Source organism: Puma concolor, chromosome B1 (genome assembly GCF_028749965.1).
Source record: "Puma concolor isolate L17-30 chromosome B1, mPumCon1.1.hap2, whole genome shotgun sequence".
Lineage (NCBI taxonomy): Eukaryota > Metazoa > Chordata > Mammalia > Carnivora > Felidae > Puma > Puma concolor.
In genome coordinates this window covers 191,864,125-191,891,113 of record NC_141670.1, presented here as the reverse complement: position 1 = coordinate 191,891,113, position 26,989 = coordinate 191,864,125, and the positions used below count along the sequence as shown (strand labels likewise).

Sequence of the window (26,989 nt, the reverse complement as noted above, 5' to 3'; positions counted from 1 at the left end):
AAAGAATTAAAACCATATGATTATCTCAAAAAATTCAGAAAGTATTTAATAAAAGACTTTTTTTTTTTTTAAACCAACAAAGTCGTAATAGAAGGGAACTTCATGACCTAGAAAATGTTAAGGTTAAAAAACCCCACAACTAACAACACAATTAATGGAAAATAACTGAATGTTTTGTCCTTGAGATCAGGAACAAGACATAAAACGTTGTTTTGGAGATTTTAACCAAGACAATCAAAAATTAAAATAAAAAGTAAAAGGCTTCCATATTGGACAGGAGGAAGTAAAAGTGTCTTTACTTGCAGATGACAAGTACTTGTACATAAAAACTCCTAAGGAATCCACACACACAAAAAAAGCTCTTAGAAGTAATAAATGAATATAGCAAGGTTGTAGAATACAAGATCAATATACAAAAAACAATTATGCTTCTATATATTAACAACAAACAATGCAAAATAAAATCAAGAAAACAATCCATTTGCAGTAGAATTGATAATAATAATAATAGAATAGTTAGGAATAAATTTAACAAATGAAGCAAAAGACCTGTACCTTGAAAACTAGAAAATGTTATCGAAAGAAATTAAAGAAGACCCAAATAAATGGAAAGACAGCCCATAACCAAGGATCAGAAGACTTAATTATTAAGATGGCAATACTCCCAAAATTGATCTAAAGATTTAAGGCATTCCTTGACAAAATTCCACCCAATATCTTTGCATAAAATGACAAGCTGATCCTAAAATTCATACGGAAATGCAAGGAGCCCAGAATAGCCAAAACAATCTTGGAAAAGAAGAACAAAGTTGGAAGACTCATATTTCCTAATTCCAAAATGTAGTTCAAGGCAACAGTAATCAAGACAATATGGTGTTTGACTAAGGATAGACATATAAATAAATGGAACTGAGCTGAAAGCCCAAAAATAAACCCTTAAATTTATGGTCAATTGATTTTCCACAATGGTGCCAAAATAATTCAATAGGGAAAGAATAGTCTTTTCAAAAAAATGGTCCTCTAAGAGAAGGCAAATAAAAATGGCACCACTGAAACCCACAGCCAGAAAGAGAAGGAGCCAGAGTAACAAACAATCCAACTTCACTCTCCTTTAGCCCTTTGGTACAACTGGTACATTACGATGCCTCAAATTTAGCCAGAACAACCACTCAGAGGTCTGGGAACACAGTTAATGCATCTGAAAGCTAACAGCTTCCTTTGGATATACGAAATGAGAAGTACAGAGTAGATCAAGAGAAACACATAAAGTTGAAAGATTAGATTAGATTAGATTAGATTAGAATAATTTCACTTTGATAATCCAGGATATTCTTCCCACCATGAAATATTTAAACTCAGTCTTACCTATAAAGTCATTTTTGCCATGTAAGGTAACATATTCACTGATTTGGGGGATTAAGGCACGGACATCTTTGCAGTGCCATTATTTTACTATTACTCTCTGTTAAGTCGTTCTTTTGATATGATCTAAGTTAAATAATAACTGCACCACACACAAGAAACTTTTACACAAATGCTCATTATTATTATGCATAATAACCAAAAAGTAGAAATAGTTCAAATGTCTATCGGCTGATAAATGAATAAAATGTACTATACCCATAAATACAATTATTATCAGGCAGTAAGAAGGAGTGATCTACTGATACATACTACGATGCAGATGAACCTTGAAAATGTTATGCCAAACAAAAGAAGCCAGTTGCAAAAGACCACATATTATATGACTCTGTTCTACAAAATATCCAGAAAAGGAAATCTATAGAGATGAAAGGCAGATTGGTGTTTGCCTAGGACTCTGGGGCAAGGAGTCTGAGGAAAATGATAAGTGACTATTAAGGGGGTACAGGGTTTTTGTGAGGGGTGATGAACATATTCTAAATAAATGAATGATATTTGAAAAAAGCTATTAAAAAAGAAGTCTGTTTGAAAACTAAACTGTTATATAGTGCTTGTGGTCAAGATAACAGGTCTCCTTTGGGGAAGAAAGGAGGAGGGAATGGTTGGAAACCACTCAAGGGGAACTGCTGGTATTTTAACTATGTTCTACTTCTTGACCAAGTGTGGTTACATGAGTGCCCGCTTTGCTGTCATTCATTGAGCTCCACATTTAGGAATTATGCAATTTTCTGGATCTATGTTATATTTCAAAATAAAAGTCTAAATAATTTTTAAACAATAGCAAGTGTATTATACCCATGATAGAAAGAAGTAACAATAGTTTGGAAATATTGCAATAGTGACAGTGTTGTCATCGTGATAGAAAGAAGTAAAGAAGTACATGAAATACTTAAGTTAAAATCCACCAAAAATTGGTGGTGGACTGGAAAGCAAAAGAGAAGATGATGTTAAGGATTACGTTTAACTTTCTTGCTTTCAGGCAGATTTCCTTTTCAACAGCAAGCAGACTGGATTCAGGTGGGTTTCCACCTCCTGGGTCTGAGATGTCTTTAAGATATCCAATTGAAGACATTTGTAAATAAGAGTTTTACAAACATGTTGGAGCTCAGATGAGGCATCCAATTTGGATGTCTGCTAGACTTTCTCTAATGCCTCCAAATATACCCCATATCCTCTCCTTCTTTCTGTATGTCCAAAGGAGTTTATTCTTTATTAGATGTATGATCTATATCTCTTGACCTCTGGGCAGGCTTATCCTGGTTGTTTTTTCAGTGGGAGATGCCAGGAGATCAGAGGATAGAAGGAGAGTAAAATTCATGCTAAGGGGTAGTAAAAGCTCCCAGCCTTTGCTAGCCCCAGAATGCTTTACCATTTCTTTTTGGTTTCTCATATTCCAATATATATTTCTATAAGTAGTTCTTTATTAAACTCTCCTTAATTGGTCCATTTGTACCACCTGTTTCCTGTCAGGATCTTGAGTGATTCAGTAATCGACACAAAAAGTGGCCCCAGGAAACACCCTTAAAATAGGTTCTTGGGATGGGTAGCTAGCATATTTGAGAGTTCACAGATAGCTTCTTTGCTTGGGGAAATGGGACACTGATAATCTCTGGCATGCTGTGACATCGTGATTAGTCAAATAATCACTGGTGGTGGCATACGATGAAGTACAGATGCAAGGAAGGCGTTAGGAGATCAAGTGGCTGTGGCACTTAGTCACTATGGCAACAATGGTTATTACAAAGATTGTAGCAAAAGAAAAGAAAAAAAAAATTAAAGGTCTGATTCAGACCATGAATGAAAAATCAGAAAGCTTCTATGGAAACCTAAAAGAGTCCCTTATCTCCAGTAGCCATAGGGCAGATATGAATGAGAATCAAGTCCAAGGACTGAATGTAATTGGAAGGTCGTCAAAGTCCACTAAATGGAAAAATCAGCCACGTATCTTACGCTAAGATAAGGGCACTCGTGGAAAAAGAATAGGACCCTGCGATATTCTGGTAGACCAGGGAAAAGATAAACATTTTGAATTTCTAAATTCCAGGTATACTCAACTGGGATCTGAAAAGCAGTGAATTGGGCTTAGTTACCCACAGAGTGGTTCTCACATCCAAAAGGCTAATTAACTCAAGTTTGGGCTCCATGATGGTTTACAATCAATGAGGAAGAAATGCTAGAAATCTTCTGACATAGTGTAGTGGCACTCGACCTTGGCTGTACACTGAAGTCACAGAGGAAGGCTTAAAACAATAAAAATTAATGTCTAGGTTCCACCCACATACAGCGTGATTTTACCATTTTGTTGTAGACACTGGGCATTGGGTTTCTGAAGCTGCTGCCTTAGTTGGAAACTACTAGTGATGAAGGTGAAATCTTAAGGTTTAGGGCTATGGGAATATTACAGTAGATTTAATATGTGTATCCACCTCAGCTCCCCTCTAGCAATCACCCTGGAAGTGTATGGAGGACACTTCCCCTCCCAAAGCATCTTCAAACATCTCTACACTGACTGTCTTTAAAGTCCAAATATGACTGATAGTGGGAGATGCTGCAATGGAAATAGAGCCTTATTTCAGTGGGAATAATGGGATGTCAGGGTGTTAGAGGCCAGATCAAGGGGCTTAAGCATCAGAAGCAACATGCTCAAAATCACATTAATAAGGCAGATGTTGAATAGGTAATAGTGTTCTGACCTGCATTAACCTATGTCAGTGGCTTTCTGATCACTAGGACAGCCTACTGAGGTGTGGCTTAATATATAAAAGCAGAAATTTTCTGGGTCTAGTGTTAAAAATCTAACTCAAGTCATTATAATGAGGACTCATAGCCTCTTATCCAGTTCCAAGATCTAAGTAAATACAAATGCCTGGAGGCCCCTCCTTTGAAGGGGAGGTTGGTTGCCTTCGAGAAGTGGTGTGCAACATAGTCATTAATAAAGACTACATGTATTCCCCAAACCTTCTCTACATGACCTATAGCTATTTACCAGGATGGCTGTGCATGTGTGAAAGAGAAATACTCAGAACTTCTGTGGGATGATTAATTAAAGTCTCTGAGAGGCTGCTAATCACTAGAGACTCTCAGTAGAGCCTGGTGCCCTAATAATGGGCATGTACTGATGTCAGGTAATAGGTGAAATCTTAACTCCCTTCATCTCAGAATGAGTCTAACAGGACCACTGACTTATTCTATGGGTTATTTGGGGAGGGAGGGGGTGGAACACCACCACTTTGCTGGAACAAAGTAAGTAGAAGCTTCTAAAACTGTATCCACTACCAAGAGAGGATCAAAGGCAGTGTTCCATCCCTGAGGGTAATGCAGAACAGTATCACCATCAAACACGAGATAGATGAGTGTGGTGGGAGGTATCAGAGATTCTAAACACATGGTCAATTAACTCACATATTTTGGCTGTTGGAAAGCCAAATTTGGAGACTGACTATGGATTGTTACAAACAAAATCAGTCATTAATGCCTGTGGTGGCTCTGTTTCCAGATGCAATATATTTCCTGAAGAAAATTAATAGTACCCTTGTCACTTGAATTGGTTCTCAAAGTGTAGTTCTTGGACCAGCAGCATCAGCATCACCTAAAAACTTATTAGAAATGCAAATTCCTGGGTCTTACCCAAGAAAGAACTCTAGAAGTGGGGCCCAAAACTCTGTGTTTTAACAAGACTTTAATTCTTTTGCACTTTCCTGTTAGAGAAACACTGACTTCAATAATGTTATTTCTTCCAATTCCCAAACAATTGGCCTCTGCAATGCAAGGGTAAAAACTTCTCTCCCCACTTTAGTCAACCCTCATGCTCTCTTTTATGGTAGAAAATGGAGGGCATCTAATGCTCTTTGTGTCTCAAAAAACATCAAACTGGTCTTTACATTGATGACCTGATGCTAATGGTGTCTGTAAGTAACAGGTACACGCACTGGATGGCTTCCTCTAACATATAGAGACCAAAGGTTGAGAGATAAACCTTGTGAAAAAGCTCAAGAGACTGAGACTGCCATAGTGACAGGTTTACAAAGTTTCAGTAGCCTAGGATAGGACAGGGTATTTCTTCCAAAGTAAGAGATAGAATACAGAAACTTTTAAGAAGCATAAAACTTAGCGAGCTTTTGAAAATTGTGGAACCAAAATATACTACAGTTTTGCATGATGATCTAATTCACTGGCTAATTTGTAAGACATCACAACACATTAGGTTGGGGCCTGAATTAAAACAAGCTCCACAGTAGGTCTATGTTGCAGTGCAAACCACACTACCATTTGGGCATTATGATCAGCAAATGCAAATGTTTGAGATAAAGAAGCCATATGGAGCTTCCAGAGAATTCTAAAAAGGAGCATAGTTAAGCACAATTCGATGGCTTTGGTGGAAAATCATTTACACTTTTCTCCCAAAAATTCATATCCATTTGAAAACTAGCTTTGCTTTTGCATTTGGGCCCACTTATCTGGCCCATGGGTCTCTGAGAAATGAACTTCTCATCATCAAATCTTTCTTATCTCATTCAATTAAAATTAGATGTTAAATAGTAACAGGGACTGAATTTACCCTCACCTCTGAAACAGCTGAAAAACTGGAAAAGACATATGAAAACAACAGTTTGCAAAATATTGAGCATTAGCAATGAAAAGAAACAAATGAGAAAAAAAAAAAAACTGGAGAAAAGAAACAAATGAGAGAAGCTCTGTGATTGTCCCATATTACTGACAGGAGAGTTCCCAGGCTGAATCTTAGGTACCAGAGATATCCCTGAATTGATGAGATATTACTGGGAGTTTGGGAAGGAGAAGGCAGCTAGAATTTACAAGGCAGAGGACCAGAGAAGTGAGAGCCGAGGGATTTTCAGAAGTCTGAAGACTTCAGCTGAATACTGACTAGTGTACCCATGTGAGAAAACTATATGAGACTCAAAAAGTATTCATTAGAAATAATTATGTAGAATAATACTAGGTGGCGATCATGGAGAGCTTGAAATAGTTTCCACCAGTCAGCTTAGAAGACATCATAATTTCAGGGACATCGGGTAGAGTACATAAACTGGTTTGCCAAAATGAGTCCTGCTGCTGCTAGCAAAGTTTACAAAACAGACCAAAAAGCATCATATTGTTTATGAATAACATTACTGCATCACAGAAAAAAGTTCAATCATATTTACAGAAATAAAGTTCACGAGGCTACAAAATATCTATTCATCACCAAACAAGATAAAATGTATAATGTGTGGCATCAAATTTAAAAATAACTAAGCATTAGAAGAAATAGGAAACTATTACCCATAATGGGAGAATAAAAGGATTAATTAAAAACATTGAAAAATAGTACAGATGGTACAAATAACAGACAGTTACTTTAAGCTTGTCACTATAACTATATTTCACATGTTCGGGAAGGTAGGGGAATGACTGAACATAAACAGACTGAAATTGATATTCCAGACATGAAAACTACAACATCTGAGATAACAAATAATTGAATGGGTTTAACAGTAGATTAGGAATTGCAGGGAGAAAATGAGTGCATTTGAAGAGCAGCAACAAAAACTATCCAAAATAAAACACAAAGAGGAAAAAAGACCGAAGGAAATTAACATAACACCATTGTGCTGTGGTTCAAATTCAAAAAGGCATTATGTAATTAATTGGGGTCTTTAGAGAAGAGGAAGGAGCATGGCATAATTTTTTTGAAAAAAATTAGTGAAATTTTCCTAATTGATAAAACTATGAATCTATAGTTATAAGACCAATAAACCTCAAGAACAAGAAGCATGAAGAAACATAAACCATGGGATTTCACAATCAATTTTTATAAACCAGTGAAAAGAAAATTCTTAGAAGCAACTGGCAAAATAAGATACATTATATAAACAGGAAAAAATTATGGTGAATTTTTCATCTGACAACAAAAATTCATGCCAGAATATGGTAGAGAAACATGTTTAAAGTACTGAAAGAAAATAAACTACCAACCTATAATTCCATACCTCCTGAAAATATTTTTCAAAAACAAAAAGGAAATAAAGGAGATTTCAGACATACAAAACTGAAAAAAATTCATAAGCAAGACCTACAGTATAAAAAATACACTATGGAGAAAATCATACTAGGTGAAAATATGAATCAACATGAAGGAATGAAGGGGACTAGAAATGGTATCTATCTAGAAATATATTTTTCTAATAATTTAAGTAATTTAAAACATGAATGAATGGTAAAAAATTAAAACTATATATTTTGTGATTTATAGGTTAAGGAGGACTGAAATATACACAATAAAGCAGAAAGACCAAGAGGAGAGACACGGACATATACTATTGTAAGGTGCTTCTATGTGAAGAAGTATAACATATGACCCGAATCTTTACAATGCGAAGTTAAAATATATAGTATAAACAAAAATAATAGAGTCTTAGCTAATGAGTCAACAAATAAAATAGAATGAAATCATTAAATGTACTCAATCCAAAAATGACAGGAAAAAAAAGAAAAAGGGAACAAAGACCAGATGGTACAAATGGAAAACAAATGGCAATATGGTAAATTCAAAGCCAACCATACAAATAATCATGTTAAATGTAAATGGTCTCAACACCTAATTGAAAAACAGAGATCACTAAGTTGGAGAAGAAAGCAATAGCTGACTGTATGTTACAAGAAACACACTTTAAATATAAAGAAATAATGAACTTAAAAGTAAAAGTTATAGTAAAAAGTATATTACATTAATAATAAAAAGGTTGATGTGGCTGTTTTAGTATTAGATATAGTAAATACCAGAACAAAGAATATAGCCAGGGATATAGAAAGTCATTCCATATAATAAAGAGGTCAATTCATCAAGAGGACATAATATTTCTAAATATGTATAGACCTAATAATTGTAACAACTTTAAAGCACACAAATCAAAAATTGATTGAACTTCAAGGAGAAACAGGCAAATCCACAGTAAGAGTTGGAGTTTAATACTCCTCTCCAATAATGAATACAATGAGTAGACAGAAAATCAGTAAAAATATAGAAGACAATAACATCCCCAACCAATTTAACCTAAATGACATTTATTTATAGATCACTCAACCTAACAATGGCAGAATACATGTGCACACAGAAGATTTACCAAAAAAGTCCATAATCTAGGCAATCAAAGAGTCTTAATAAAATTGGAAGGATTCAAATCAAACGTTTTCTATTTTTAAGTTTTTTAAACTTTATTTTGAGAGAGAGACAGAGAGAAAGTGCACAGGCAAAACATGAACACGAGCGTGGGGAGGGGCAGAGAGAGAGGAGAGAGAATTCCAAGCAGGCTCGGGAGTGCTGGAGTTCCTCACGGAACTCAGGAACCGTGAGATCACGACCTGAGCTGAAATCAAGAGTGGAAGCTTCACCGACTGAGCCATCCAGGTGCCCCTCAAATAAATGTTTTCTAATCACAATGGAGTTAGGTTTGTAATAAACACAAAGACATCTGGAAACTAAATTTTGAAACCAAATACACTTTTAAATCACATATGAATCAAGAAAGATATCAAAAGGAAATTAGAAAATAAAAATAGATTGAAATATATTGAAAAACATATTGAAATAAAACATATTAAAATAAATGAAATCCAACATAACATGTTGTGCGACATAACTAAAATAGTACTTAGAAATGTGTAGCACTAAATACCTATATTAGAAAAGTAGAAAGTTCTCAAATCAATGATTCTACCTTTCTACCTTAATAAAATAAAAATGGCAGAGCAAGTTAAACTCAAGGCAAGTAACTGAAAAGAAATAATTACAAAATTATAATTATGCTAGAAATCAGTGAAAGAGAAATACACAAAATCTATGAAACCAAAAGCTAAATCTTTGAAAAATTCAATCAAATTAATAAATTTCTAGCCAGACTGATCAAGGGCAAAAGAAAGTATCTACAGTGAGCTCAAAAATCAGTTCTGCCCTGTAGATTCTGGTTCACCTTCCAGATATCATAGCATTTTTCAAAAGACCAAGTACAGAGGTGCCTGGATAGCTCTGTTGGTTAAGCATCTGACTCTTGATCTCAGCTCAGGTCATGAACTCTAGGTTCCTGAGTTTGAGTTCTTCCAGTTGGCTTGAACAACTACGGAAGTGCCAGCTATAGAAAGGGCTATAGGACAGCTGTCAAAATTCAAGGTCAAGGACTCTAGGGATATATTTCCCCAAATAGTCTACTTAAAGAGTTTTTGCTTTCCATCTCTGAAACCTTGGGCTTGGCGTATTTGTAGTCATAGCACTTAAGGAAAAAATAGTTCCACTGGGGAATGTAGTCACAGTTTATTTGTACTGGAAGGTAAGTCTCCATTCTGACCATTTTAGAATCTTCATGCTACTAAGACAACAGGCACATTATTCACTGCATTGTACCAACGGATACTGGATTACATCTCCATAAATGGGAGAAGAACTCTACCTGCAACTCACAGACTTCACAAAGCCAATATCCCTTACCCAATTGTCCTGGCTGATGGGAAGCCCCAACAGCATAATAAAGATAGAATCAGCAAGGATTAAGATAATGATAGAATAAATATTTGTGTCACTCATTATGTAAAGAACACCACCCAGCTACGGGTAAAACTAAGAAAAATGTGAAGGGTGTGATAGAAGAAGGAAACATAGGCTTTAGGACATGGTACTGAAGCAGGGGCAGAAGAGCTTATGTTTTACATTAACTTTTTAATTTTACTTTTAATCTCTGCTTCATTCCACAGTAACTTCTATGAAGAACATTGACAACAAACAGTTTTAATTTTGGCTATGAGTATAGCTGATTTATCAGTCAATGACAATAAAGTTGTGGATAGCTTTGTATGTCCTTTAGTTAGGGACATGCGATTAAAAAAAAAAACCTGGACAAGATTTTAAATATGTACAAATGGATATTGAAAGAGAAAAGAGGGAGGCTGTACTGAATAGACTTCGTTTATCCCTTCAGGTTCATGATCTGCTCTTCTTCCCCCTGATCTATGCCCTAGACTGCATTTTTAATTAAAAAAAATTTTTTACTGTTTATTTTTGAGAGAGAGAGAGAGAAATGGAGAGTGAGCAGGGAAAGCGCAGAGAGAGGGAGACACAGAATCTCAAGCATGTTCCAGACTCTGAGCCGTTAGCACAGAGCCCAACGCAGGGCTCGAACTGGAACTCATGAACCACGAGGTCACAACCTGAGCCAAAATCAGACACTTAACCAACTGAGCCACCCAGGCACTCCTATGTCCTAGACTGTATTAATATATTCAGAAAGCAGAGGGCAAATGTCACTGGGGTGTTTATTCCTCCAGATCTCTCTCTTAAAGACCATAGAAAGACATATTTGAGGAGGATGAAGAATATAAGGTATGAAAAATATTCAGAAATAGGCCGATACAGTAGAAACGTTTTTCTTTTTTTCTCTCTGTTGAAAATACATTCATTTTTATATAAACAAATTATGTCATTCAGTGTCCCAAGGAAACCTGATGGCCCATTTGAAAGGTTTTACATGAAATTTAATGAAAGGAATGTTCACAGAGATGTGGGCAAACATAACAAAACCCATAAGAGATGAGGAAGTGTCTAGATATTAGTGACAATGGGAATTCATTACTATCTCTAGGGTCAAAGGGGAAGAATATATTATATAATCAGCACTCAGTAAGCGCTGATTCCTTGGAAGACGTCCCAAGCCACCAGGCATTGTGGCTGTAGGATACAGACACTGCCAGAGCCCAGGGCACAGGGGAGATGAGGTACTAGAGGAGGAGGGGAATGGAAACTAAATATTTTAACCTCTCTCTATCACCTTTCCATTTCATGTTACGCCCTCTTGGCCAAATACATCTAGAATTCAAGGGGCTAAAGAAATCAAGTGATGAAGTCTATGGAAGTCAAAACTCCTGGGGCAGAGAGCAATTCAGAGACCAGCAGAGAAGAGAAATCTGGTGAGCATGTAGTTAGGATGGGGGAATAGAGTGGGGTGAGGGGGAGAGCAAACAGATAAAAACCACCACACCAAGGAAATTATTTTCAACTGATTTTTTTAATGAACAAAATTGAAAACAAAACACTGAGTGGAATTACATTAAGAAAATTAACATGTTTCAAAAAATGCTTTGAGTCAAAAATCACAGGAAAAGCAAGATACAAAAAAAAATGCTCTTGGATTCAACACATTTATAACAGTTACAAGAAGCTGGATTGACTAGTATAGCTTTGATTCTCGTTTCCTCTTGATCCTGTAGTACATGTTATCTTTTAAGGCTCAGAATAATGAGTACTCCTGTGGATTCCCTTGTATCTCTGCTGTAATGCCTTTGAAAGAGGTAATTACTATAAATAGCCTCATTTCTGCTAAAACTTATATGAATTTTTTATGCAAGAACAATAAATCAACTCAAACAACTGCCTCACTATTATTCATCATAACAAACTTGCGATATAGCCAATTTTGGGGAAAAAATGCAATTTTCCTAAAGTGCCTCTTTGAATTATTCAACATTTCTATTGCAGCTAATTAATTTACAGCATATTACTAAAATGAACCAATGAAAATAAACAAACTACTGAGCAAAAATAAAAGTACAGATGCTAGTAATATCCTATCTTCTTTGATACTATGCTTTATACATCTGCCCCAAACAAGTAGAAATTAATGTAGTAAACCGATACTATTTTAATGGATTCTATATATAGCCAATTATATATTAGCAATGATGGCTGGATATGTAATTTATAACATACTGTAGATGGACAACATGTAATTTCTTTGGGGAAAGTGTGCTTGCCACTAACAAAAATTAAGGTGAAGAAGTGAGTCTTTATTAAATCTACAATCATTTCAAATAGTTCCTTCTTTCACTCAGTTTTTACTTACAAGGGGCAGCCTACTTTAAATATTACATCTCTTATATCTAACATTAGATCGCTTCTTCCTAAGAGTATCACAAAAGAAATTATAAGACGTGATAAAAAAAAAAATCCACATCACAATGGAAGGCAAATCTATTCTTAAAATCACATCCACTAAATTGCTAAATTGCCATTTCTCAGCCTAGAGTCACATGCCCCTTCCTTGAAACTTTTTTCTTCATTTAAGGAGACATTCAGCTCAGATCCATCTGATTTTATGAAAGCAGAGACACTGAAAGCTGAGAATTCTAATCTCAGCTCTGTCATTACTATATAACATGACCTTGGGCAATCTCTCAAGCCTCATCTCCTTTATCTAAAAGATGATGTTCTCAACTCAGTGATAACTCATTTCACAGTCTTGTTCAAAGGAATAGCTAGCAATGTCTGCCAGGTATATTGAAAACATTAAGTGCTAGATACATATTTAATCATGAGATGGAATGTTTGTGACATTAAAAAATCTACTGCAAGAGGTGCCTGGGTGGCTCAGTCAGTTAAGCGTCTGACTATTGATTTGGGCTCAGGTAATGATCTCAGTTGGTTAGTTGGAAACTTGCATTGGGCTCTGCGATGACAGTGTGGAGTCTGCTTGGCATTCTGTCTCTCTCCCTCTCTCTCTGCCTCTCCCCTACTCTCTCTCTCTCTCTCTCTCTCTCTCTCAAAATAAATAAATAAACTTTTTTTTTAAGTCTGCAAAAAAAAAAGCAAAATAAATCATGTACTACTGGGAAGCATAATCAGAGCAATTGGAAATTCTTCTTATAGGTTAGTTAGATATTTATGAATAAGGTTTACTTTTTAAACTTTTTTAGCTTATTTATTTTTGAGTGAAAAAGAGACAGCGAGCCAGCAGAGGAGGGGTAAAGAGAGGGGGAGAGAGAGAATCCCAAGCAGGCTCCACACTGTCAATACAGAGCCCGAAGCAGGGCTCAAACTCATGAACCATCGAGATCATGACTAAGTCAAAATCAAGAGTTGGATGTTTAGCCAACTGAACCACCCAGGTGTCCCTATGAATAAGAACTAAAAAAAAAAAAAAAAACCAATAAAACAACTTTCTCATGGTACCTGTCTTAGTCCATTTGGGCTGCTATAACAAAATACTATAGACTGGGTGGCTTAAACAACAAACATTTATTTCTCACTGTTCTGGAGGCTGAGAAATCCAAGATCAAGATGCTAGAAGACTTGGTGCCGGGTGAGAGTCCAGTTCCTGATTCATAAATGACTACCTCACAGGGTCTTCACAAGGCCTAAGGAGAACAAGGGAGCTATCCGAGGTCTCTTTCATAAGGATACTAATTCTATTCATCAGGGTTCCACCTTAAATGACTTAGTCACCTCCCAAAGGCCCCACCTCTAAATACCATCACATGGGACATCAGGTTTTATCTTTTGAGGTTTTGAGGAAACATTCAGTCCATAGCAGCACCTGTTGCAAAAACAAACCAACTAAGCCACGTTTACAACATCATTTTTTAGGACAATGAACTCCATGCTCCAACAAGATTTATGTTGAGGCAGAAATTTTACTAACATTGTGAAAAAACTGAAGAACACCTGTTTGTGTTACTCCAAGTAAATGTATTGTGACAAGGAAAACATTTAGATTCTTTATGGATCTAAGAAAGAATCAGATGTGATATGGAGGACTATTTCCTGCACTTTATTGTCTTTTCATACAGAGGAAGGTGAGTGGAGCAGAGTGCAGATGAATTATACTCCATAAAAAGATGACAGCAATATTTCCTTAAAAAAAACCATTTTGGAAAATCAATCCAGTGAAAGCTAGTTTTTTGAAAAGATCAATAAAATTGATAAGCCTCTAGGCAGGTTAAATATAAATAATTAATGTAAGAAGTGAAAGAGAAGGTATCATTGCATACCCTATGGACATTATAAGGATAATAAAATATTATGAACAACTCTCTGCCCACCAATTTGATAACCTAGAAGAAACATTATCTTTTCTTCTTGAAATGTACTATTTGCCAAAACTCACAGAAGAAAGACAATCTGAATAGGCCTGCATCTATTAAAGAAATTGAATCTATATTAATAACCTTCCAAAACAGAAAACAGTAGACCTAGATAGGCTTACTGATGAATTCCACCAAACATGTAAGAAAGAAATTATACAAATTTTCTAAAACCTCTTGCACAGGACAGAAATGGAGGGAATACTTCCTAATTCATGTTATAAGGCCAGCATTGTGCTATGCCAGGACCATTAAAAGACTTGTAAGAGGAGCGCCTGGGTGGCGCAGTCGGTTAAGCGTCCGACTTCAGCCAGGTCACGATCTCGCGGTCCGGGAGTTCGAGCCCCGCATCAGGCTCTGGGCTGATGGCTCAGAGCCTGGAGCCTGTTTCCGATTCTGTGTCTCCCTCTCTCTCTGCCCCTCCGCCGTTCATGCTCTGTCTCTCTCTGTCCCAAAAATAAATAAACGTTGAAAAAAAAAAATTAAAAAAAATAAATAAATAAAAAAAATAAATAAATAAAAGACTTGTAAGAAAATAAAAATACAAACAAATATCTCTCATGATAAGACATGCAAAAATCAACAAATAATATTAGCAAATTGAAGCCAACAATATAAAAAAAAGATTATACACAAGTAACAAGTGGGATTTATCCCAGGTATGCAAGTCTGGTTCAATATTTGAAAACCATTAATATAATCCACCACATCAAGAGGCTAAAAAAGAAAAATCACTTGAACATATCAGTAGATGCCGGAAAAGTATTTGACAAAATCCAACACTTATTCATAATGGGAAACCTCTCCAAGTTGATAAAGATTATCTGCAAAAACCCCCACATCTAACATCATACTTAGTGGTAAGAAACTTGAAGCTTTCCCATTAAGATCTAGTATAAGAAAGGGGTGTCCCCTCTGTCACTCCTTTTCAACATTGTACTAGAAGGTCTAGCTAGTGTAGTAAGACAAGAAAATAAAATAAAAGGCATACAGATTGGGAAGGAAGAAATAAATGGTTTTGTTTGCAAATGACATGATCCTCTATGCAGAGAACACTAAAAAAAATGACCAAAAAATCCTCTTTGAACTAATGGGCAAATTAACAAGCTTGTAGGATATAAGGTTAAAATGCAGAAGTCAATTGCTTTCCAATATCATTAAAAGTGCAGTATCATTTACAGTAACATCCTCCAAAATAAAATAGGTAATTATAAATCTAACAAAATATGTACAAGATATAGAAAAGGAAAACTACAAACCTCTGATGAATAAATTCAAATCATAGAATGTTTACCTCTTAGAAAAATTAACTTAAAATGTATCACAGATTTAAATAGAAAGTTAAAAACTATAAAATTCCTAGAAGATAGCATAGGAGAAACACCAATGACCTTGAATATGGCAATGATCTGTTAGATGCAATACCGAAGGCATGATCCTTAAAGAAATAATTGACATAAAAGACTTCATTAATTAAAATTTTCTGTTTTGAGAAAGACATTGTCAAGAGAATGAGAAAATAAGCCACAGTCTGAGAGAAAATATTTGCAAAGATGTACCTGAATGAAGACTTTCATACAAAATATATGGAGAATTCTTACTACTCAACAATAAGAAAGCAAACAAATTAAAAATGAGCCAAAGACCTTAACAGATGCTTCATCAAATAAGATATGCAAATGGCAGATAAACCTATGAAAAGATGCTCCACATTATGTGTCATCAGGGAAATGCAAATTAAAAGAGCAATAAGAAACCAGTACGAACCTATTGAAATAGCCAGAATCCAGAACATTGACAACACCAAGTGCTGACAAGGATGTGGAACATCAGTAATGCTCATACATTCCCAGTAAGAATGCAAAATGATACAGCCACTTTGGAAAACTGCTTGGCAGTTTCTTAGAAAGCTAAACATATTTTTACTTTTTGGTCCCACAATGATCACATTCATTGGTATTTATCCAAAGTAGTTGAAAACTTATGACCACACAAAAAGTACACATGGATGTCAAGAGCAGCTTTATTCATAATCACCAAAATTTGGAAGTAACCAATATGTCCTTCAGGAGATGAATGGATAAACAAATTATGGTACATCCAGACAATGGAATGTTATTCATCACTAAAAAATGAGCAGACAATACACGAAAAAGAAGTGGAAGAAACTTAAATGCATAGTACTAAGTAAAAGAATCTGAAAAGGCTACATACTGTATGATTCCAACTACATCACATTCTGGAAAAAGCAAAACCATGGAAACAGTAAAAGATGAGTAGTTATCAGTGGTTAAAGCAAACATTTCAGTAAAAGAAGATTCAGATTCTGGAAATACCGATTAATGCCTCATTTTTATTTGTGTGTTTTTTTTTTTAATTTAATTCCCATAAATAGTTGCTGGCTGAGGCTGAGAGAAGGTGCTTACTGTTCTAATGCTATGGGAAGACTAGGTGGGAAGACTAGTGGGTGAGGTCTGGAAAGAAAATCACATCAAGAGCAAAATATTCAATCAAAGTGGATAGAATAATTGTTTTTGGTTTTTATTCCCTATAATATACTCAAGGAGATGACACTCATTTCATTAAGGGCCAATGCCTCACTAAGCAAATCATTTCATGTGAATAGATAGAGTGGGAGAACAGGAACACTAACCAAACTTCTTAGAATGTTGATGAAAAATTCCAGATGACTCTAACATTTCCTCTATAAGCCTTCTATGGACATACCCCACTCCAACTCGCAACAGATGAAATGTTAAGATCAAGGTACAAAGCAAGAGAAAGAACAATTGGGAATTACTAACGATTAAAATGCAGGGGAGGGAAATTTGTAGAATCAAAGATCAAAGTGTAGGGGAAGAAAGGTTGGGGACTCCTAGTATGTGGAGTAACATTTTATGAGGTTATAATAAAAGAAGATGAAACTGAATAAACAGTATATCAGTTAATTATTGCTGGGTAGCATATCACATCAAAACTTAGTGGCTTAAAGTATTTATTTTTCAACTGTTTGTGTGTTGACTGGGAGTTTCTTCTCCTTCATATATGTCGGGAGGGGTTACTCATGAATTTTGGAGCTCACCAGGGACCCTCAGTCTTCTTTCATGTGAGCTCCCTCTCATGCACTGTTTTAGCTTGAAAAACCTCTTATGGCCTTTTTTCCAGAAAGATAGTTTAGACAACCTTAAACATGGTGGCTGGGTTCTCCGAAAGAATGTTCTAATCAGAAAAGTTCTGCTGTGTGTGTATCGAGGCTCTGTTGCATCGCACATGCTAAAGCCCTGTTGACTCAGATGCAACGTGGGAGAGGGCTGCCTACGCAAGTATCTGAATACTGGGAAGGACAGTCCTGTGGATGCACCAATGGAATAGCTTATCCATGTATTGAGGGCTCAGTAGTCTGCTGAGTACCACAATGCTATCATCCAAGTGTTTCCATGCTCTAACAAGTTTCTTTTTTTTTTTTAATTTATCATTTATATATATTGTTAAGACTTTTTAAAGAACAGTTTAGGATTCACAGCAAAACTGAGCAGAAGATAAAGAGATTCTCCATATACTTCCTACTACCATACATGTATTGCTTCCCCTATTATCAACATTCACCACCAGAGCGGTATGTTTGTTACATCATAATAACCTAAAATTAACCGTGTACTTTAAGGTTTACTCTTGGTGTTGTACCGTCTAAAGGTATGGACAAATGAATATTGACATGTATCCATTATTGTGGTATCATACAGAGTATTTTCACCACCGTAAAATCTTTTGTGAAGGTTGCCCATTTAAGTATATTGTAATATAAATGAACACTGAAAACAACTGTTCTATCCTTTTTGATGAAATATTCTTCTGGATCCTGATCATATTCTCTTTCAGGACCTCACTTATTGAATCTACCCACCAAATAATCTTATTGGGACTGGATAAATAAGCACCTTCCTGCAGCCTGAGCCAGCAACTATCTATGGGAAATAAGTAATAAAAGCAAAATGCAAACAAAAAATAAGCCATTAATTAATTTTTGCAAAATTGGAATGTTCCCTCCTTGAAATTTTTGCTTGAAAATCATTTTTCTTTTTGGAAAATTTGAACTAAGACTGGGTACCGCTATCATTTCTGTGTGATCCATAGTTATATAATATAAATGAGAACCTAAGCATGATTTCCAAAAGAAAGTCAAAGAAAGGGACAAGGAATTTCGTGGTTTGGATATCTCTACTTGACTAAAGATGAAAATGGTAAATAGAAAGTTCGTCATTTGGCAAGAAAGCAAAGAAACACATAATACAATGTTTTTAATGAACAGATTTGCAAGGTTAATATAAAAGCTGCCATTATATCTGAGTCCACTGTTGCAATGGTCATGTATTTATTGTAATAGATTATTATCAAAGTTCTCACCAGACCTGGAGAATTTTTTTTAATGCAGCTTTTTCCTAGTTGTCAAATATTAAATGTGATTGTCAATTTATTTGGCAAGAAAGGGAAGGGAAGAAGTTGAGAAGAGAAACTGGCAGTCAAAAATGATTTATTTATTTATTTATTTATTTAATTTTTTTTTTCAATGTTTATTTATTTTTGGGACAGAGGGAGACAGAGCATGAACGGGGGAGGGGCAGAGAGAGAGGGAGACACAGAATCGGAAACAGGCTCCAGGCTCTGAGCCATCAGCCCAGAGCCTGACGCGGGGCTCGAACTCCCGGACCGCGAGATCGTGACCTGGCTGAAGTCGGACGCTTAACCGACTGCGCCACCCAGGCGCCCCAAAAATGATTTATTTTTAAGAGTAATTCATGTTTGTCCTATAATTAATCCATCAACTAGCCACATCAACACAGTTAGTATCATCTATTTACTTAAAGTGCATCTTTTGCTTTTATTCATTTGAAAAGAGAGACCTGAAGTCCAAAAGGCATCCATATTAAATTGCTTTTTAAAGTAATTTTTAGAACACCAAAAGGAAGCTTAAACTACATAAATATCAGTGTAACTTGCTAAAGAAAACTTCTGTAATCTAACTTAATTATATTGAAGATTAATAGGCATGGAGGATTTAGGAAAAGAAAAGATTTAAATGACCTTGATTTTATTTACTTTTTAAGTTTATTTATTTACTTATTGAGAGAAAGAAAGCACACACGCAGGACAGGGGCAGAGACCTTTCTGCACTGTCGTTGCAAAGCCTGATCTCATGCGGGGCTCAGTTCCATGAACTATGAGCTCATGACCTGAGCCAAAATCAGAAGTTGGATGCTTAACTCCAGTCACCCCACCTTGATTTTAATAAGATGTTTTATTTTGTAATAGAATATTGTATGTCATGCAATACATAATAATTAGTGAGGACAATCTGGTTTGCATATCATATACCCATGAAGCTGATGCATAGCTGGTTGGTGATTAATGTTCACAAAATTTTCCCCTATATTGACTTCGAGATAGGAAAGATAACTCACAATATTTTACAGAGGCTGATATTGAAGTTTTGGTTGCATTTATATCTTTCATTCATAATCTGTAACATATCTTCAAACAATTCTGGAATTCTCTGTAACTGAATAACTCCATTTTAATAAGGATAATATGATTTTAATGGAAAGAAATTGGCCTGAGAAACCTACAGAGATACAATAGAGAATCAATGGTAATACATCTAAATGAACTCAAGTCCATCTTTTTTTTATTATTACTTTACTTATTGTATGAAAGACATTCTATTTCTTTAGTGTAGGTTATGTGATAGTAATGAAGACACTTTTCACATACTTACGGTTGAAGTCTTCAAGAATATTTTAATTCCATGTGACAGAAATCTTTTTTTTATTATTATTACCTTATGTTTGATATTATATTAATTTCATAGACATAATGTTCTGGTGATTATGTCCAGGCGGCAGTAAGCTACTGATAAGAAAGTGTAAAATACATTTATTTGATTGTGTAGAAATAAGAGCTTGCCCAACACAATGTAATTTGCAGAAAAACAGAGAGAGAGAGAGAGACAGTGAACCAAAGATAAAAATTCTAGTGAAAACTATAATAAAGGAATGCACAGAGAAGGAATAATTAATGAAGTGTCTCAAGAATAATAGCCAAGGAGGTATAAAAAGAACTGAAGTCAAGGGTTTCATGAGTCAAGGGCAGAGAAAGTTCCATGAAATGAGAGACCTGCATTCTACCAGAGCATAAGAGACTAATGAGTAATCAGCAGTGAAGTTCCTGAAGGCAAAAAGGAGCCATGGGGAGAACAAAGTCAGTGCAGTCCATATAAGAAAGTTCTAGAGCTAGTTTTGAACTCTTAACTTCACTGTTATATGTTCTATGGAAAAAGAAAGTGAAGATTAAAATAGACTCTTGATATTAAAAGTATGAGATCATATAAACTCTTTAAAACTGAAATTTCAGAGAATATGTTTGCAGCCACGATTCAATAAAAATAGGGAAAAATGTGTGTATGTGTCTATATTAAACACTTAAATGTACCAAATAATGTAATAATTTTAAATATTCTCCTAAAAATACAAAATACAAAACTTTTATTACCAAAAAAATTACAAGTGATGACAAGCCACGTCAAATCTAAGATACGATCACTACCAGGATCAGAGGCATATGCACAACATTTCATGCATACCTTATTAAACAAAATGGCTTGGAAATAAATGAATTAAGCCTCAACTCAAGAAGTTAGAAAAAGAAAACAAACTTATTGAAAGAGGATAAAAGAAGAGGCAGAAATGTATAAATAGAAAAATTATATTAGAATTAATTTTTAAAAAATCCAAGAGCAGAGCCTTTGAAAAATAACAGCAACATACCCAAACCTTCTAAGTAAGCTGATCAAGTGAAAAGTGAAAACATTATTATGTAAAAATAAAAATATACAATCCCAGAAACAGGATTTTAAAAATTATAATACTATGCATAATTCTGTGCTATACATGTAATTCCAACGAAATGAATAATTATTCTGGAAAAATGCAGATTACCAAAATTGACACAGGACAAAGTAGAAAATCTGAATCGACCCATCACCATGTAGTAAATTGATATCCTCATAAAAAGAGCTATTCTTTGAAAAGGCATGAAGCTCAGATGATTTTAGCAAGAAAACCTTCCAAACCCTGAGAAGGAGCTGATATTTTTGTACCGTTTAAACTGTTCCCAAGCATGGAAGAGGTGGAAAGTGTCACAATTCACGTTATCAAATTATGTTGCTGTTCTCCACATCCACTCAGCCCCAAGCTGTTATGATTTGTAATTTGTTACTTTGAGGTTTTCTGAATGATTCTCTCTCCATTTTTACAAAAAACAAAAAACAAAACAAAACAAAAAAACACTTCATTGAAGAGATTAGGGTATTTTCATGGTGGAGATCAGCTTTTACTTACAGGGAAGAAAAGATATTCCCTCCAGCTGGTGAGAAAAGAGAGATTTACAAGTCCCTAAACATCAGGGGCCTGAGCTCTGGTCTGGTCTGGTCTAAGAAGCAGTAAAATCTGTGAAGAAAATGGCCACTTAGGGATCTAGAACTGAGTGATAGGTGGCTGGGGAGCAAGTGAGGAGCAGGGATGACTGAGGACAAGGGATTTCCTCCAAAGCCTCGGTACTTTGAGAGACCCTAGAAACTTTATACTCTCATAATATAAAAGAAACTCAAGAATAACTGACTTTGAATTTTCTGCCAAACTAGGGGCATGAGTGCTTGAAGTTGGAATTAAATTGATTTAAAGATAATAAAAACTGTGATTTCCCCCCCCCCCCCATATTTGAGTTTGTGCATCAAGATGTACCCACTACGTATAGACTTAAAAAAAAATCTTAAATACATTTCTGGTCAATTAAATCCAGGAGAATAATAAAATACCAAGCAGGATTATTTCTACAAATATAAGATGGTTTATGTTGAAAAATCTATTTATACGATTGATCAAATGGCCAAATTTAAAAATTATAGTTATACTTCTAATTGCTGAAAAAGAATTTGAAAAAATTAGCATTCATCATTTAAAAAAATCAAATATGATTAAAAACAAAAGGGTCCAAGAGATGAAAATATTGGTAAACCTTGGATTGTGAGTAACTTGTTCTGCAAGTGTTCTGGAAGACAAGCAAACATTTCTAATAAATTTTAACTTGATTATCAAGCCATGTCTTACAATACAAGTAGTACATGATGCCGAACTTCACATGATCACAGCTGAGCCAATGTTTTCTCTCTCTCTTCCCTCACCTCCCCCTCACTGTGGGATTGTGGGTGATCATCTCCCATATTCCGACGCTTGGTCTCAGGCCACGGTGTTTGGCAGAAATCAGTGATTTTTTTAGAACATTGGAAGGTGCCCACAATAGGCACTAGTGTATTTTTGTCACCTCAAAGCACCTATGGACAGTTCTTTGCTTTTCCTTACAAGAGGAAGCTTAGGAATGCTTTGCTTCATTCTAAGTCATTGGATAGGCTCCTTGTTGACATTGCATGAAAACAAAAAGATACCATGGAGCCAATAGATAGCAGTGATTCCATTAGTGATAGTGAAAGTCATCCATCACAATAACCCTCCTCCCTCTTGTCTCCCTCACACCAGCCACAAAGGTTTCCAAATGTAAATGCAGGTTACTTTATTTTCTTTATATGTTGTATATTCTTTATTATCTTGTATTATATTACCATATTGTAATCATTTTTATGTGAATCTTTTCGGGTTGTGGAATGAATCATCTGAGTTTCCATTATTTCTTGTGGGGAAATTCGCTTTGATACACAAGTGCTTTGGATTACAAGCAAGTTCTGGAATGAATTATGCCCGCAAACAAAGGTTTTAATGTAAAAGGAAAGGTATTGCTGTTACACTACATTATTTCATATAGTATCTTGTTTGGTTTTCCTAACAATCTTATCCCTATGTTTTAGACACAAACACTATCCTTGGAAGATTAAATAATTGACCCAAGCTTGTATTGATTGTTAAGTGATGACGTTAGAATGTAGGACACAGTCGTATGTTTCCTTACAAAACTACCACACCATAAAATTATCTGGTCAAAAAGATAGTAAATGAAAAAGCAAAGAATAAATCTAACATGTTTGACTCTGAATCCAATGCTTCCTTCACATGAAGTTGGAAGTGTCTGTCTCTCCTGCTAAATTATGCACTCATAGCCTACAACCTTGCCTTCTAACTCAACTTTGTTTCCCCCGACACCAATACAGTGCTTATGCCTATTACAAACCCTGAGAAAATGTTTTGTATAGGCGAATGACTATTTTAAGTTAAATCTATGGGCAGGGGTAATATGAAAATGTTTAACAGCTTACATGGCATAAGCATCAGCAGGAAACAACCATCATGACCCTATCAGTATGTTCTGATAACTATCAGTCCTGGCAACAGTGGACAGCTTGGTCCCTAATTTCTCCTGTCCATGTGAAAAATGCCATTGGAATCCCAGTAGTCATTCTGTTCAACCTAACCTTGCTGCACTTGACACAGTTGTTTGGACTAGTGGTGGGCACCAGACATAGCCCAATTCCTTCCACATAGTCGGCTTCCCCAGAAACAGCAGATTGCTCCAAGCTAGAGATTAGGATTCTCATGAGTTCTACAGAGTCTTTCCTGAGAATTTAGAATTTGTCACGAGAGGAAGTAGATACTGAATAAGGGAATTCATGTCTCTTCAGGTAGCTGGACATGTAAGTGCTTCTACTAACTCTCACGGACATATTATCCAACATGTTTTCTGGACATGCATACTATAAAGAGAAAGAGAAACTGGAAATTAGAATAAGGAAGGACAGGAGCACCTGGGTGGCTCAGTCGGTTAAGTGTCCGACTTCAGCTCAGGTCACGATCTCACGGTCCGTGAGTTCGAGCCCCGCGTCAGGCTCTGGGCTGATGGCTCAGAGCCTGGACCCTGCTTCTGATTCTGTGTCTCCCTCTCTCTCTGCCCCTCCCCCATTCATGCTCTGTCTGTCTCTGTTTCAAAAATAAATAAAAACATTAAAAATTAAAAAAAAAAAAAGAATAAGGAAGGACAGAAACAAAGGCCAGTCTTGATTTCTAATCCTAATTCTTGGTCTCTAATTCTGTTTCCTGCATGTAGTGGGCAGGGTTCAACCAGAGAAGCAGAACCAATAGAATATATAGGGATATATTAAGGAATTTATTACCGGGTGCTTGCTTACCTAATTATGGCAGCTGACTAAGAAGTCTCCGCAAGGCTGTCTCCACATTTCATGTCAGAGCCCAAAGTTCTCAGGGCAGACGGTCTGGAAGAGAAGATCACCAGCAGACTGGAACCCCATGAGGAAAAGTGAGAAATCCCCAAGGATTGACTGGGGCCTGTGTCCATTCTTATTGCCACTGACCTTAAAATGAATATCTTGCAGAAGCCAGAGCCCCTCCTCGAGGCACTGACCATGCACCCTAACACACCTAGTTCAGAAGTCAGAGGAATCCAGAAGATCCAGAGGTAAGGGAGAGCAATTGTAGGACAAGCTGTTGTTTCTCACCAAGAAGATAAGTCAGCAAATCAGCAACAACGTATGTATGCTATAGGATGGCTGCTTCCTTCCTTTGTCTCTCCAGCTCTGGAGAGAATCTTCTTTGTCTCTTACCCTAATGAAACATCCTTAATGGGCATTCTGGGAAATATTAATTCAGCCTAGCCACAATGACACATTACATAGCCACCTCATTGTGGTGCTAATTCAGATTAGTCTTTGTTGCTTGCAGCAACACCAAATTCCTAATTTATGCAAGAAAGAAATGGAAATAGTGGAAAATGAAAGATAGTACACTAGAAGATATATGGAGGCCCCAGAATCAGATCACAAATGATAATACAAAAAAATAATAAAATGGCTTATATTTTTATGGTGTTTTTAGTTTAATTTGCAACAAAAGATATTCAAGTAACTTTACAATTCTAAGATATACTAGAGGGCAGAATTTACCTAGCAGGCTTATATTATACTACCTAAATTGTTTCAAAAACAGGACAGATAGACATTTGTTGGAGGGGAGGGGTGGTTAAGGGTGTCCCTTAGTCTCAATACAAGAGTTGAATTCGATGACTTCTCAAGATTATTTCCAACTGCATGATGTATTATAGACCAAAAATTCTTTAATTGCACTTTTTCCCATGGCTTCAATTAGCTTATTCATAATAAGAATCTCTTCAGCCTAAGAAAACATATCCATAGCTTGTTGGCTACAGCAAGTGTTTTCCATGAAATGCCACAGGAAAAAAATAACTTTCAAGAAGAATAACTGCTTCCAAAATTTGAGTTGGAACAGATATCCAGTACCTCTGCTGCTTATGAGAAGCATACACGATCTGACTCTAAAAATACCTTCTTGATTTAGGTAAAATGACTCAGGGTTAAACTTTAAAAATGAACACGAGCGGAGCCTATCATACATCTCCCAATTGCGCTGGACAGCTCCTATACACTGGGCCAGATTTGAAAGGTGGGCCAGACTCCTTCATTTGATACAGTTTGCATCCATTTTATTTTCTTTTTTAAAATTTGTTTAATTCAAAAAAATTTTTTTAACTTTTATTCAGTATTGAGAAACAGTGAGAGCATGAGCGGGGGAGGGGCAGAGAAAGCAGGAGACACAGAATCCAAAGCAGGCTCTAGGCTCTGAGCTGTCAGCACAGAGCCAGATGTGGGGCTTGAACTCAAGAACCTCGAGATCATGACCTGAGTCAAAGTCAGCCGCTTAACTGACTGAGCCACCCAGGCACCCAAATCTTTTCTTTCTTTTTTTTTTTTTTTTTTTTTTTGTAATGTTTATTTATTTATTTTTGACAGGGACAGAGAGAGACCATAAGCAGGGAAGGGGCAGAGAGAGAATCCCAAGCAGGCTCCACGCCATCAGGGCAGAGAACCGATGTGGAGCTCGAACTCACCAACAATGAGACCATGACTGGAACCAAAATCAAGAGTCTGACGCTTATCCAGCTGAGCCATCCAGGCACCACTGCATCCATTTTCTGCCACATTCTGCCCCTAGCACCTGACTTCCAGTTCTCTGCCGACCTCAGAACACATTAAGTGCTACTAATTTTATAAAAAAAGATGTGATTTTGACAAAGTATTCCTGCAGCCTTACTCTGGCTTTAATTTAGTCTTCTCAGGAGAATGCATATTAAACAAACAAACAAACAAGAAAGGAAACACAATACAAAAAAATCTCATTTTGTTGGTGGACTGATTGCCAGCATTTTAATTATATATATCCATTGGACAAGTACAGTTGTTTGCATAAAGAAGTGAAATACTTCTGGGGCACCTGGGTGGCTATCAGTTAGGCATCTGACTTCAGCTTAGGTCATGATCTCACAGTTGGTGAGTTCACCAGCTTCAAGTTCTGTGTCTCCCTCCCTCTGCCCCTCCCCCTCTCCTCGAAAATAAACATTAAAATTTTTTTTTAAAAAAGTACAGTACTTCAAAGTACCAAAAATTAAACAATCACACTCTAGTTGTCTATATTTCCATATAGCCATATATTTTGTATGATGTATATGTATATATATATTCATATATATATATGTACATGTATGTGTGTATATTATGTGTATGTATATATGCATTATATATATAAATTATATATAATTTAATGCATCACATCACTCAAACCACAGGTAGACCTTT

At 35.9% G+C, this 26,989-nt stretch overlaps 1 protein-coding gene and 1 long non-coding RNA gene across 13 annotated transcripts in view; one reads left to right on the top strand and one right to left on the bottom strand.

The window, feature by feature from the left end:
- LOC147582085 (uncharacterized) overlaps positions 1–26,989 on the bottom strand; it is a 49,680-nt gene that overhangs the window by 22,333 nt on the left and 358 nt on the right. The window contains exon 2 of the long non-coding RNA XR_015250561.1: positions 24,512–24,619. This is a non-coding gene — a long non-coding RNA (uncharacterized LOC147582085). The remainder of the gene's footprint in view (positions 1–24,511; positions 24,620–26,989) is intronic.
- The window catches only part of LOC147582084 (uncharacterized), a 30,228-nt gene continuing 20,264 nt past the window's right edge, over positions 17,026–26,989 (top strand). For 6 of the 12 annotated variants that reach the window (XR_015250558.1, XR_015250559.1, XR_015250557.1 and 3 more), the window contains exons 1-3: positions 17,026–17,091; positions 17,491–17,644; positions 24,716–24,869. Coding sequence is in view for 2 of the 12 variants with exons in the window: in XM_086705359.1 (XP_086561485.1) it covers positions 24,746–24,798 (53 nt within the window). In the remaining 10 variants the exon portion in view is untranslated. The remainder of the gene's footprint in view (positions 17,092–17,490; positions 17,645–24,715; positions 24,870–26,989) is intronic. The other 6 variants (XM_086705359.1, XM_086705354.1, XM_086705356.1 and 3 more) reach the window with 5 other exon arrangements.